Source organism: Pelodiscus sinensis, chromosome 19, assembly GCF_049634645.1.
Source record: "Pelodiscus sinensis isolate JC-2024 chromosome 19, ASM4963464v1, whole genome shotgun sequence".
Lineage (NCBI taxonomy): Eukaryota > Metazoa > Chordata > Testudines > Trionychidae > Pelodiscus > Pelodiscus sinensis.
In genome coordinates, this window is record NC_134729.1 from 27,195,876 (window position 1) to 27,209,878 (window position 14,003).

The following is a 14,003-nucleotide window of genomic DNA, read 5'->3' on the forward strand; positions in this document are numbered from 1 at the left end:
GCTCCCAGATCTCTGGCTGGGTCACCTCTGGAGCCCCTGCAGCAGATCCTCCCTCTCCACTATCCAGCACAGACTGAGCTGAGCTGCTCCCTTTTATACTGCTCCAGCACTTGGAGCATGCCCAGTCTGGGTGGAGGGGCGGGACTTCCTCTGCCCACAGGGTTTTAACCCCTTCCATCCCAGTGTGGGGTATACACACTCCATCACACCCCATCACGCCCCCTTTTGTTTATAGGAGCATTTTTTCAATCGCAAGCAACAGGAGTGAGGGGGAGGAGGAAGGAAGGGAAAGAGAGGGACCTTAGAAGGATGCCTGCATCCTTCCCCATTCCCCGCCCTTGGCTCTAGGCACCCCAGCTCCACAGTCCTGAGAGGAGCCAAGGCAGCCCATGGAAGGAAGCAAACGGGCCTCCCGTTTCTCTCTCTCAGAGTGAAGTCAGCCCCTCTTCTCTCTCCCAGGGCTCCTCTGATTGGTTGATATTTTGCTCTGGCAGAACTCAGCACCTGTTGCTGTATATTACTCGGGAGCGGCTGAGCCAGACACGCGGCGGAAGGCAGGACGGCTGCGCTCAAGCCCTAGGTATGCCTTTTGTGGGATTTTAACTCTTTTAGGCGAATCGAGGAATCGCCGCGGCCGCAGACGGCTCGCCTGGACTCGGACGCTAACTGGCTGGCTAGCCGGGGATAGATCTGTGTCCGGGGGGAGCCTGTAGTGCCACAGTCTTCAAGGAGCTGCTGGAGAGGGAAGGGGGCTATTTTTGGAAGCTGCTTTGCTGCGAGTCGGGCGGGGGGGTCCGGAGCGTGTCGGGGAGAAGTCACTGCCGGCCCGAAGGTGGGATTCCTTGTACGTTACCGATAGACCCGCAGACACGTTAGGGAGCCTGGCCGAAGGCGTATCCCCCCGACTGAGAACAGGCCACGCGTCCGGGCGCGCGGGGAAGCACCGTGAGACATTCGTAGCGGAGTCGTCCAGGCCCTCGAAGGGGGCAGAGGCTCCGTGGCGGGATGAGGTTGAGTAGCAGAGACCGGGCGCATGGGCTGTAATTGCCGCCTTTGGCCAAGGCCGTTGCCGCAGCGTCAATTAACCCTGCTCGTCCCTGCAACTTCGTACCAACGCGTCAGGAACCGGAGCGCTGAGCCAGGAAACAAAAGTCTGCTCTGGCCGACTTGACCTATTCTGTGGCCATTGTGACTCTCTCCAGCGGTGGGGAACCTAAGCCCTGGGGGCCCAATGTGGCCTGGATCCAGCCCCCAGGGCTCAGGGCTCCCCCCATAGCATTGGGGAACCCGCGCTGGCGCTCCAGCTCCCCTGCTGCCCCCCCCCCCCACGAGGCTGGAGAAACAAAATCCACTCGCCTGGGCCCCCTGGTGCGCAAGGGGGATGTGGGAGGTTCCTTCTTCTCAGTCAGGGGCTTCTCACTTGTGTGCGGCCCCCGACTGATTTTTCTGGGGGTCAGGGCTCCCTGACCCAAAATAGTTCTCCAGCCCTGCTCTGCGCTGTTGTCCCAAGCTGTCAATTTCAGCTTCCTTGCTTCAGGGAGGCAGGGACAGCTGATGAGGGTGAAGGGGGTTTCCAGAATGTCCCTAATTCAGCTCTTGGATGCCTGACCCAAGGGGGGATGTGTGTGTGTGTGTGTGTGTGTGTGTGTGTGTGTGTGAGCACCCCCTCGCTTCCAGCCCAAAGGGTCTGTCCGAGCTGGGCCGGTGTAAACCTCAGCGAATGGGGCTTCAGGGTAGCCAGGACCCCCGTCCGCGGATCGAGAGACCGGCTGTAGCGGTAGCACCCCCTTGACGGGGGGATCTGGCTGAGGAGAGGGAGAAATTCCAGCCCAGCTCAAGGTCTGTCAGCACCTCTTGGGAGCGGCCTGAAAAAGGAGGTTTGGGGCTGATTGAGCTGAGCAGCCGGAGCCCAGGAAGGGGGAGGAATCGATGACTCAGCGACGCACTGGGGAGACCAGACGGGCCCTTTGGTTGAGTCATCAACGTCCCTTCCTGCTGGGCCGCAGCCCCTCATGCCTTTTGCACCAAGTGCCCTGCTCCGGCAGCACGGCCCGCTGAGCAGGGGCGAGGGGCAGAACGCCCGCGCGGTAAGAGGGGAGAGCGGGGACCCTCACGTCGGCCCAGGGCTCCCTCTTTGGTGCCTGGTGCAGGAGCAGGAGCCCAGGGGATTTGGAGACAAGGAGATGAACCCCTAAGGGGAGGAAGCCCAGACCTCCCCGTGCAGCCCCAGCCTGACTCCAAAGCGCCTACTCCTGGCTTATTGTATGTCCCTGATGCAGCCTGGCCTTAACCAGCTGAGAATGGAGGGGTGGGGGCGGAGATAGCACTGGGGAGGGCCCTGACGTTAGCGCATGTGACAGTTGGCTTCTGGCATCCTGTTCACGGGAGCATCCTCCACCCTTCGCCTCAAAGGGCTTTCGCCAAGAAAACAGTGTCACCTCGCACTGCAATGCAGCTGTCTCTGGGGTGGAGCTTGGGGGCCGCTTACAGCAACACGGCCCCGGAACTAAGAGCAGGGTGCAGAGCAGAAGTGGAACTGGAGGGGGAAGTCAGAGAGACAGCGGCACGGCCCACTTTGCAAGCAGTTCAGAACACGCCTCTATTTTTAGAAACTTACCAGAGGATCTTTAATGACGACACGGGGGCGGGGTCTTAGTTTTACGTATCCAAACTCCAGCCGAACGTGGGCATTGCAAGGGCCCCGTTAACTGGCTCTTAAGGACCTACAGCGTTTCCTCCTGGGGCCCGTGGAAACTGGGTCCTTTCCACACAGATACGTGGTCAGATGTCTGGTCTACTGGGCTGAGCCCAAGACCAGGACCCGCCTGCAATGTGACACTGATGCCGCCTGTGGCTGTGTCATGTAACTGTCAGAGGGTGGGACAAGCCTTTGAGACCCCCCCACACTGACAGGCTCTCTGGACAGGCTGTGACGGGCGCCCGCTTGCAGCGATCGGCGCCCTGGGGTGTTCGGGTGCAGTGTCTGGGCGCCGTTGGCTTGGCTGCCAGGGCCCCCGGCCAATGCTGAACGCAAATGGGTTTGATCCCCCCTCTGTTTCACCAGACTCCAGGGCGCCATGGCGACGGACACCTGTGAGGTGTGGGAGACAGAGCTGGAGGACCCGGAGGCCATGGAAGAACTGCCGCTGTTTGCAGAGCACGTCCCGGGGCTGTCGCTGGAGGACTTAGGACAAGGTACCTCTCCCTCCGGAGGGGCAGGACATTTCCAGCACATGCTACTCCGGCCTCCAGGGAGTTAAACCGCAGTGGGCCTGTGCCGAGCTCATTGGACAGGGTCCCTGAGATGCCTTGTGGGGGATTAGTTGCTTAAGAGCCTGCTCTGGGCAGTGAGAACGGCTTATAGGAAATGACGGGGCCTTAGACCTTGCGAGGCACTTTAGCGCCGGCCCCCAGAGGGGTGGGAAAGCCACGCCCGGATTCGCCGGATTCCTCGCCGGAAGGGGAAAACAGGAGATTTTTAAACCCAGCGTCGCTGCGTTCTGTAGCATTGCACCTGACTTAAAAAGAGCCAGCAGAGGGTTTGAAATGTTCTCCTCTCTGCTTGTACTAGAAATGCAGGGCCACTCGCCCTTTCACCTGCAACTGTAAATTTAAAACCAATAGAGCAAGATAGCGCCATTGGCTTGAGAGGGGAATTCTTTGTTATTCAGCCTGCTGAAAATAGTTTGGGTTGTACAGGTTCACTCAAATCTGGACAAACACTGGGGAGAAACGCTCTTCCCTCATTTCTGCAGCTTTAGGTAGGGACAGCAAGTGGTTCCAATCTACATCTCAGGTCCTCTTTTAGGCTATGGACGGCCTCCTGTTTCCAGAAGGCCTGATTTAACATCCCTGATATTTCTAATGCAAAACTCACGTCACACGTTGTAATTATTAAGAAAGCAATCAGGCTTTCTTTACATGTCAAAAAGAAAAAAGGGACAAATGAAAATGCTCTGCTCTTGTAACTTACACCTTTTCAGTTACATGTCAGGATTCTCTGTTTCCTGACTGTTGATTGGCCCGTGGCCAGCACTACGAGCTGGGAGCAAGGAATCTTACTGGTCCTGAAAGTCCGAAGTAGCACAAAAGTTAACATTTTTTGATGGAACCCGTTACACAAACTGCAATTAAAGTTAAAAACTGAGCGCCCCAGCTTCCAGGAGGGGTCCGAGCTCAGCTCTGAGGGATGGGCTGGATCCCCAGACTGGTTCTCCCTTAGCTCCCTGTTTCAGGAATGACACACTAGCATCCGGCCTGCACCATTCTAGCCTTACGGGCCCCCCGCACAGAGACGGTAGCGCCGGGGGAGTTCGGGGAATTCTTGGGCGTCTCGGGATCCGTGAGGTCAGATTGGGAGGCCCTTCACCGTTGCCAGTCTGTTGGAAACACAACAGGGTGGTCCTGCACCCCCCACTGCCCTGCTGCAGCCGAGGCTGCTGTGTCGAGGGTGTGACCTGGTTTGGGTGCATCCCTGGAGCAGACAAAGAAGCCAGCCAGTGCCTAGCCAGCAGCTTTTACAGGGAACATCACGTTTTCTCGCTCCTCTGTCCTTTGCCTGGGAGGGCCAGGGAGCTCGTCCCGTCACTTTCAGGAGCCCGGGGGACTTGCCAGCTCCGGGTTCCAGGGAATTTTCAATGTGGCACCTGGAGAACGGCTTTTAACTCCCGCTTGCCACGTCTGATCAGACGTGTGACCATGGGCCTCGCGGAGGGATCTCGGAGTTGAGAAAAGCATCCAAACCTCTTCCCTGCTCCAAGCACTGCCCCCGATTCACTGTGCGACTGGCCTGCACGTGGGGTCCTGCGTGAATTCCTGACTTGCAGGCAGCCTGACAACAGCTTTCAAGTACATAAAAGGCTGTTGCAGAAAAGAGAAAAATTGTTCCCCTTGGCCTCTGAGGACAAGCAGCAATAGGCTTAAACTGCAGCAAGAGAGGTTTACGTTGGATGCTGGGAAAAACTTCCCGCCTGTCAGGCTGGTCAAACACTGGACTAAATTGCCAGGGAGGTTGTGGAATCTCCATCCCTGGAGATATTTCAGGGCAGACTGGCCACCTGTCAGGATAATACTTAGTCCTCAGGGCACTGGACTAGATGAGCTCTGGAGATCCCTTCCAGCCGTACAAGTCCATGATCTATGTAGAGTCTAGGGTTATGGGGTCCGCAGGCACAGCTCCTTGCTAAAGGAGAATGTGTTGATGATGATGGTGCAGCAATAGTAAGGCTTTTATCTTCTCTGCTGGCCAGCACTAGGCAGCACGATGAACACATGCTACGAGCCCCAGCTGCTGTCCACGTGTCTAGTTTACACCCTAATGCATGTTTCATTGTGCTTGGACGTGTCTCTACCAGATGCCGAAGTGCCACAACGCGAAGAGGAGGCAGACAGAGCCCCGGTGAGTAGCTGCTCTTCATTGATCCGGTTTGTAACCATCTGTCCACCGCCCTCACGGGCGCCGCGCTGAGGCCCGAACTATGCGACACCGGCCCTTGCGGCCCACAGCAGCAGAGGCCTGCTCCTTGGCTCTTGAGGGGCAGAGGGGGCTGCCTCCCGCCCCTTTCCCGAGCTTTGCCGGCCTGCTTGGGGCAGAGAGCTGAGATGAGCTTGGCCAGGAGGGGCTGTTCCTGGTGGGCAGGGAGACCCGTGGCCCATTCAGTCCTGGCTCCAGCCTGCCACGTGGGGGGTCGCACGGTGTCTCTTGGGCCATGGGCAACCTGGCAGCCTTGAGTCAGAAGCCACCTGAGGTTCTCACCAAGCGGGGCGGGGCCCCGGCAGAAAAGGCTCCGTAGCTCATGGGCCGGGGCTCCGGGCCGCGCTCAGAACCTCTGCCACGCCGCCTCCTGCAGGAGCCTGAACTTGGTATCTAGGCACCCAGCTCCCTTTGATTTCAGTGGGAGTTGGGAACCTAAATACCTGAGGACTTGGGCCAAAGAGCCCCTGAAGTCCGCAGATGGGGAGGCACCAAGGAGACTGTTGCTTGTTGCCAGGGTTCCCCTTGTGCGGCCGCTCAGGAGAGATTCCATTGCCGCCCAGCTGATTAGCACAGCGCCCACAGACAGGTTTTTTTGTTCCTACTGGTGGTGCACATCTGCACATGCCTCAGTGCACATAACAAAATTTATTCCACACATGGCTGGCAAAAAGCTGCACATGGATGGAAAAGATTAGCGGGAACATCGGCCGTACATGTCGGCATTAGACAAAGCTCGGCTTAAACAGGGAGGAAGAGACAACAGTGTGGAAACCTGCCCCCATATACTCATAGGGCTCAGGGGCTGTGCGCTGTTAGGCAGTGGGAGGGAACCCTCCTGCCCCAGCCCTGACCCCCCAAAGCCGGAGCCCCCTCTGAAAGCCCAAATCTCCATCCTCAGCCCCACCCCGGAGCTCGCACTCCAGTCACATTACGCTGGGGCGCGGCATCAAGAATTTTCTTCAACTGGGTCACGAGACAAAAGTTTGCAAGCGGCTGCTCTAGGTGGTAGCCTCTAGGCGGCCTCCTATCGGAACAGGTGTGTGCACGTCTGGTTCCCCCAGCCCCCTCTGGCCTTGTTCCCTTCATTGGCCGCACTCACCGCCCTCCTGGGCCCTTTCGGCTGGCAGCAGCTCTTCCCTGCGGGGCGGGGGGAGGAGAAGGGAGCACCTGCCTGGGAGGTGCAGGGCGGTCCGTTGAGAGCCCCACAGATTGGGCAAGGCCACCAGGTGTGGCAGCCGCTCTAGTTCCTCTGCCTGGGAGCGCGAGGGAAAGCAGGCAAGAGTCCCCAGCTGGGCTTGGCACCCGAGCGTCTTCCAGGAGGGTGTGCAAAGGACCAGAACCAGCAGCGCAGGCAGACACACAGCCGGGGTCTACCCGAGTCCCGTCTCTGTGCCTCTTCCCTGCTACGGGCCACATCTGTCTAGAAGTCCAAGCCGGCAGCGCACACAGAGACAACGGGCAAATGGACGATGGGGCGGCCTCGTCTCCAAAGAGGGAGCTTGGCATTGGGAAAAGTTCAGAAAAGGGAAACAAACTGTGTCGGGGTTTGGAACGGCTGCCATATGAGGAGAGATTAATAAGACAGGGACTTTTCAGCTTAGAAAAGAAGAGGCTAAGGGGGTGGGATATGATAGAGGTCTGGAGAAAGTAGATAAGGAAAACTTATTTGCTCCTGTAACACAAGAACTAGGAGCCACCCAAATGAAATGAATAGGCAGCAGGTTTAAAACGAACAAAAGGAAGAATTACTTCACACAGTGCACAATCAACCTGTGGAACTCCTTGCCAGAGGACGTTATGAAGGCCAGGGCTTTAACAGGGTTTAAAAAAGAGCTAGATACATTTGTGGAGGTTCGGTCCGTCAATGGCTACTAGCCAGGCTGGGCAGGGATGGGGTCCCTGGCCTCTGTTTGTCAGAGTCTGGGAATGGGTGAGAGGGGAGGGATCTGTTGATGATTCCCTGCTCTGTTCCCTCCCTCTGGGGCACCTCGGATTGGCCGCTGTCGGCCGACAGGACACTGGGCCGGATGGAGCTTTGCTCTGGCCCAGCCTGGCTGCTCTGGTGAACGATGCCGGCTACTGACCCTGCAGCGCATTAGTATGACCCGTGCCACCGAGCCCGTTGTGCTAATTACCCGTCTCCGCCCCAGTGATCTCTTACCCGCTGCAGGCTGCTGCTGAGGGGACACACCAGGGTAAAAGTCTCCATCGCTGTGAGGACCAGAACGGGTCAGGGCCTTGGTCTGACGTCTTCCCTGGAAGGCAGCAGCCCCCGGCTCCATGGCGCATGGGAAAGGAGAGTGCTAGTGCCCCAGGCACGTGCCACAGGAGCTGGGCGTCTCAGAGGGCTCCTGGCCCAGACTTGATCCAGCCCCGCCCGGTGTCACTTTCCAGAGCCTGCTGTGACGGCAGGGCGTGGTACAGCAGTGCTACCCTGGCCGTGTGTAGCTTAGCTCAGCTCTCTAGCTTCCTCTGATTTCTAGTCCCCCGCCCCTGTCACGTCCTGGCTGAATCATCCTAACGTATTTGCCGCATCAGCAGTGAGTTCCGTAGGTCAAGAAATACGGGTTCCACAATAGAGAATCGTTACCCATATTTGTGTCATCGTGTGATGGCCAAGCCTGGGCAGTCGCCTTCCCGACACTGCCCGGCCACCGGGGAGGGCTGGGGCCCTGACACTGCAGCCCCGACCCTCCAACTGGCTGGGAAGGATCAGACTTGAGGGCTGGGGAAGGAAGGTTGCAGAAGGGGCGTGATCCCAGGGAATGGGGTGGAGCTTTGGGGTGGGGGTTGGGCGCGCCTTCCCCAGCTGGGCCCTCACATGCTGCTCGTGTGGCCGAGGTGCCAGGAACGGAACCAGGGCCCTCCAGAGAATAAGCCCAAGCTGGTGAGGAAAACACCATCCCAGCTACGGCTCTGTCTGTCCTGTGTCCGCTGGGTACAGAAGGGGCCTGGGGACCGACTGGCTAAGCAGCAGTGCTGCAGAAAAGACCTGGGAGTTACAGTGGGTGAGAAGCTGGAGATGAGTCAACAGGGCGCCCTGTAGCCAAGAAGGCGAATGGCAGATTAGGGGGCATTAGGAGGGGCGTTGCCAGCAGACCCAGAGAAGTGATTATTCCCCTTTATGTGGCTCTAGTGAGGCCACATCTGGAGTAGTGTGTCCAGTTGTGGGCCCCCCATTATACAAAGGCTGTGGATGCATTGGAGAGGGTCCAGCGGAGGGCAACCAAAATGTTGAGGGCGGGGGCTGGAGCACGTGACCTACGAGGGGAGGCTGAGGGATTTGGGCTTGTTCAGTCTGCAGAAGAGCAGAGTGAGGGGGGATTTGAGAGCAGCCTGCAGCTCCCTGAAGGGGGGTTCCCAAGAGGCTGGAGGGAGGCTGTTCTCAGTGGGGGCAGGTGGCAGAACGAGGAGCACCGGTCTCCAGCTGCAGTGGGGGGGGGGCGAGGTTGGATATTACGATAAATGATTTCCCTAGGGGGGCGGGGAAGCGCTGGGCTGGGTTCCCTGGGGGGCAGGGGAGGAATCTCCATCCCTAGAGGCTTGTAAGTCCCAGCTTGACACAGCCCTGGCTGGGCTGATTGAGTCGGGTTGATCCTGCTTCGGGCGGGGGGCTGGACTTGATGCCTCCTGAGGTCTCTGCCCGCCCGGGGGTTCTAGGGTACCGTGAACACACCCTGCTCCAGGGGGTCAGACAGATTCCCTGAGCTGCTTTGCCTCTTTCCCGCTGGTGCTGAGCAGTCACCTTCCCCTCCCCCCTTGCAGGAGATGGAGCCGGAGGAGAGGGGCACACTGCACGTCATCGAGCAGGATCTAGAGGAGTTTGTGGAAAGCATGACTGACACCCCCGGCGCCATGGAAACGCACATGCCCAGGGTAGAAGAGGAGGAGGAAACCAGTGCTGCTGCGCCAGAAGGTACCGGTGGGCGCGCACCCCTCTGCCAGGTCGCCTGTCAGCCCGGGAGCCCTGAGCCAGAGAGCGGAATTCTCTTCTCCAGCATTCCCCCCCCCCAATTCCACCAGGCGCCGCCAGGCTCTGCCACCTCTGAGCACAGGATGCTTTGGCCCAGAACGACATGACGTATCTTATTGCCCTTATATAAATCCATGGGACGCCCACATCTGGAATACCACGTACAGATGTGGGCTCCTCATCTCAAAAAAGATATACTGGCATTAGAAACGGTTCAGAGAAGGGCAACTAAAATGATTAGGGGTTTGGAACGGGTCCCATATGAGGAGAGGTTAAAGAGACGGGGACTTTTCAGCTTGGAAAAGAGGAGACCAAGGGGGCATAGGATCGAGGTCTATAAAATCATGAGTGGTGCGGAGAAAGTGAAGAAGGAAAAGTTATTTACTTGTTCCCATAATATAAGAACTAGGGGCCACCAAATGAAACCAATGGGCAGCAGGTTTAAAACAAAGGAAGTTCTTCTTCACACAGCACATAGTCAATCTGTGGAACTCCTTGCCTCAGGAGGTTGTGTAGGCTAGGACTATAACAGGGTTTAAAAGAGAACTAGATAAATTCATGGAGGTTAAGTCCATCAATGGCTCTTAGCCAGTCTGGGTAGGGAACGGTGTCCTTTAGCTTCTGTTTGTCAGAGGGTGGAGATGGATGGCAGGAGAGAGATTGCTTGATCATTACCTGTTCAGTTCACTCCCTCTGGGGCCCCTGGCATTGGCCACTGTCGGCAGGCAGGATACTGGGCTGGATGGACCTTTGGTCTGACCCAGTGTGGCCGTTCTTATGCCCCTGTTGAGGCCCTGGCCGGGCGCGGGAACCCCCCATATTCCCCTTTCCCCTTGCCCTACGGCCAGTCCCTACTAGCTGAGCGATAACTGGACAGACCAAAGTCCCTTGGGACTGGACTATTGTGTCACCTGTGTGGCCTTGTCGTGTGCTTAGCCCTGCATGCCGGGCCAGTCCTCCTGCTCCCCACCTAACGCCTCTTTCTCTGGGCCTCAGAAGCTCCCCAGAGCCTGCCGGTGACAAGGAAGGTCGAGTCCCGCGCCGCCGGGAAGGAAGCAGCCCTCTGGGCGGGGCTCTCACTCAACAAATGCATCCTCCTCGCCTCCGTTGTGGCTCTGCTGAGCCTGGGCTTCCAGGCGCTCCGAGGTGAGAGAGCTCAGAGCCGCCAGGCCGGGAGCTGGGCCGCAGCAGGGGCCACTTTGGGAGCAGCCTGGCCCGGGGGCTGGGCCTGGAGACGTAGCCCCTCTCTCCCCTCCACACGTTCCTGGGAAGGGGCGGGGAGGACAGGTCTGCTGCTGACCATGTGGCGCGTTAGTATTCGCGGTGCCACCTCGACCAGTGAGGGGCTCGTGCGCGGCCCCCTTCATCCCAGGGGCCGCAGGGTTCTCGGAACCAAGGCGCCCTGGCTCCACGCGTGGGTCAATTTAGTAACACGGGTGGGGGAAAAATCCACGTGGGCGGAAACTAGCAGGCAGCAGCAAACAGAGCATCTCATGGGCCACACGCAGACTGCGAGCTGCTGACCTAGAGCCCGTTGGGCTAATTACACAGCAGGAGCCATCTCTGCCCCAGAGAGCTTACAGTCACCACGGGCAAGCCTGGTGGCAGGGGAAACTGAGGCAGAGAGGGCGAAGAGATTTGCCCCAGCTCAGCGAGCAGGGCTGGAGTGGAGCTGGGTCTCTGGACTCCTACCCCGGCCCCCTGGGACTCTGAGCATGTCTGAACGCCAGACGCAAACTCTTGCTGCCCGCAAAACCTGTTGGGCAGCGGCCGTACGGGTTCCTCCTGCGAGCACAGGATGGGCAGACAAGCCCGGCACAGCAGGAGCAGTTTTAGGCTGTGTTTTGTCATCTCCTGGGGCTTAGTTTTCCTCCATCGCCTTCTCTGAGCCTGGGAGTTAATTAAATGAACGGAGATTGCCTATCTCCTAGAACTGGAAGGGACCTTGAAAGGTCGAGTCCAGTCCCTGCCTTCACAGCAGGACCAAGTACCATCCCTGACAAATTTTTGCCCCAAATAGCCTCCACAAGGATTGAACTCACAACCCGGGGTTTAGCGGGCCAATGCTCAAACCACTCAGCTATCCCTCCCCATTAAGGGTTAAACTGCAAACTGGAATGGGGAGTCCGTCCCCGAACCGACTCTGCGCACAGGATCTAACCTGCCACAGGGGCTGGGCTGGCATGTCCAGGCCCCTTGTTAGCAGCACCTCGCTCCACGGGGAGCCTGGGCACCACCTGTCCTACTCAGGCCTGGCAGTACGAGGGGCCCAGCCTGGGCATCTGAAAACAGTGCCTGTCCTGGAGGGGAACTTCCCCAGCCGTAAGGCAAAGGATGACGCCGGTTACCTGCCCAGGGGCCGAGGCGCCTCTAAGGAAAATGAATCCAAGCTCAGCAAAGGTGGGAACTGACCGTAGCTCAGTGAAAGCACGTTCAGTCCGCGCAGGGGGCCCTTACTGGGATCCGGCTCACTCAGGAAGTGAACGAAGCAAAACCCAGCCAAGGCCGTTTGTTTCTGAGTAAAAGCATCTACACAGTCGTTTTCCGGGGCTTAACGAATCCGGATTGAAAATTAGGTCGGGTGTCTCCCACGTGGACGAGCCTTCTCGGGGGGGGGACACAAAAAGCCTGAGAACGCACGTGGCACCTGGATATTAGATCTAGAAACATGGGGCCACCCCCCACCCCCCCGCTCGAGTCAGGGCCCCCCCCCCTTGTTCTGGCTGCTCTGGGTGAGACTCTTGGGATGGGCCCATTTCGGAAGCATCCCCCATTCAGGTGGAAGCAGCTCTGGGGCAGGGAGCCGCCCGCAGGAACCCCGCCCGGTCTCTCCAAGGGCTGACCCTGCCCCCGTCTCCCCGTTCTCAGACGCCAGCGACGTGGAGGCCGAGGGTCCCGATGCAGAACCCAGACTGTGGGCCTGGCCCCAGAGCAGCCTTCCCGAGGAGGGCGCCGGCGAGAGGGTAAGGAGAGGCGCGGCCGAGCAGGGGGAATCTTGGAGGCAACTCTCCGAAAAGCAGCCACCAGGCTTTCACCGTGCCCAGGGCCCACCCTGCAGCCCTGACTCCCAGTCAGTCCAATGAAATCCAGGGCCGACCCACGAGAAGGGCTGCAGGGGGGAGCCAGGCCTGTCTCAGCCGGGACAATCCTGCCAGAACCAGGCCTCATTTCAGTACATGCTGGGCTGGGAGGAGGCAGCCCCCAGCGCCCCAGGATCTGAGGCATTGCCCAAGCGCTGGTGTCACGGCCCCGGGCCACGTCACTGCTGGGGCAGAGGGACCGTCCCAGCCCCTGGGTAAGAGGCAGGTTGGCCCTGCAGGCCCGCGGGAGCTCGTCTGGCCACGAGCCCAAGTCACTTGCCACTGCAGGCCAAGCCGGAGCAGGCGCAAGGCTCTGTGTGAACAGGAGGGCGCGGTGGGGGTGTCCTCCACGGCAAGGCGTTCGCGGCGTTCGCTCCAGTGGCCGGGCAGACGGACGAGGGTCCCGGCCCCCTGGCCTGGCCCCGTGCTAGGAGGAGGCTGTGCTCTGCTTTCCCCGCAGGGAGAGCCGTGGTTTTCCTGGAGCTGGTGGGAGCCAGAAGCAGCAGACCCCGAAGCCAAGGCGGCAGGCGCGCAGGAGTCCCCGAGAGGGGGCCAGGAGAAGCCGAGGGCTCTGGAGAGGAAGGAAGAGAAGCCCCAAGAGCGCGGGGGGGCTCCACCCGAGAAGGCGCTGCTGCCCAAGGACAGCTCCCCGGAGGCCAGGGCCAGCAACGCGCCCACGGGGCCCCCAGAAGCAGGCTCTGAGCAGGAGGAGGAAGAGGAGGAGGGGGGAGAGGGGGCCCCGCGCAGCAGCAAGCGAGCCCGAGGGGAGGGGAAGGAGGGCAGGCGGCGGGACCGCCAGCCCAGGCCGGGCCGCAAGGAGCGCAGGCAGGAGGAGCGCCCGCAGCAGCGGGGGGAGCCCAAGGGCCGGAGGCCGCGGGACCAGCACAGGCCCTTTGCCCACAAGTTCAAGGAGGGGAAGAGGCACGACTGAGAACCCGCCCCCCTGGCATCTGGACACGGAGCGGGGGGGGGCTGAACAACACGACATCGGGGCACCCGCCCCCCAGGGCTCCGGCCTGCCCGTCAGCCCAGCACCAGCCTTTCCTGTGGCCCCGAGCGCCGGGCCCATCGCGGGTTCCTCCATAGACGCTGCTTGTTTGCCGAGCTCCCCAGGAATTAAAACGCCTGCCCATGATAGCGGTGTCCCTGCCTGCGGTTACAGACAGGCAGCGTGGCCCTGTGGTTAGAGCCACGCACCGTGGCCCGGGCACGTCCTGCCTGTCACTTGTTTGTGCCTCAAGTTCCCCCAGCTGTAACACGGGGATGATGCTACGGCCCAGGGGTCCCTGAGTGCCGGGGAGACGCTTTGAGACCCCAGCATGACACAGCCCCTTAGTGCTGGGGGTCCTGCCCTGACTCTGGGCTCCCCTGGGTGTGCGCTGAAAGGGGGGATGGGTTTCTCCTTGCTTGCTCCAGGAGAAGTCCCCCCCTCCCCCCCCGAAATGATTTTGTGCTTGTGTAGCAATCTTAGCAA

At 59.6% G+C, this 14,003-nt stretch overlaps 1 protein-coding gene across 1 annotated transcript; it reads left to right on the forward strand.

Annotated features, from left to right (window-relative positions):
• The first annotated feature begins 797 nt into the window (after window positions 1-797).
• On the forward strand, window positions 798-13,734 carry JSRP1 (junctional sarcoplasmic reticulum protein 1). The gene is made up of 7 exons (XM_075903201.1): window positions 798-832; window positions 3,065-3,195; window positions 5,355-5,398; window positions 9,242-9,392; window positions 10,446-10,595; window positions 12,318-12,412; window positions 12,990-13,734. The coding sequence occupies exons 2-7, from the start codon at window positions 3,078-3,080 to the stop codon at window positions 13,458-13,460; spliced, it is 1,029 nt and encodes a 342-aa protein (XP_075759316.1). The 5' UTR covers window positions 798-832; window positions 3,065-3,077; the 3' UTR covers window positions 13,461-13,734.
• The last annotated feature ends 269 nt before the right edge of the window (window positions 13,735-14,003 follow it).

Coding starts and splice junctions, on each gene's coding strand:
- JSRP1 (XM_075903201.1), top strand. CDS start 3,078: ATGGCGACGGACACCTGTGAGGTGTGGGAGACAGAGCTGGAGGACCCG. Junction 10,596..12,317: donor GGGCTTCCAGGCGCTCCGAG/GTGAGAGAGCTC, acceptor CCCCGTTCTCAG/ACGCCAGCGACGTGGAGGCC. Junction 12,413..12,989: donor AGGAGGGCGCCGGCGAGAGG/GTAAGGAGAGGC, acceptor CTTTCCCCGCAG/GGAGAGCCGTGGTTTTCCTG.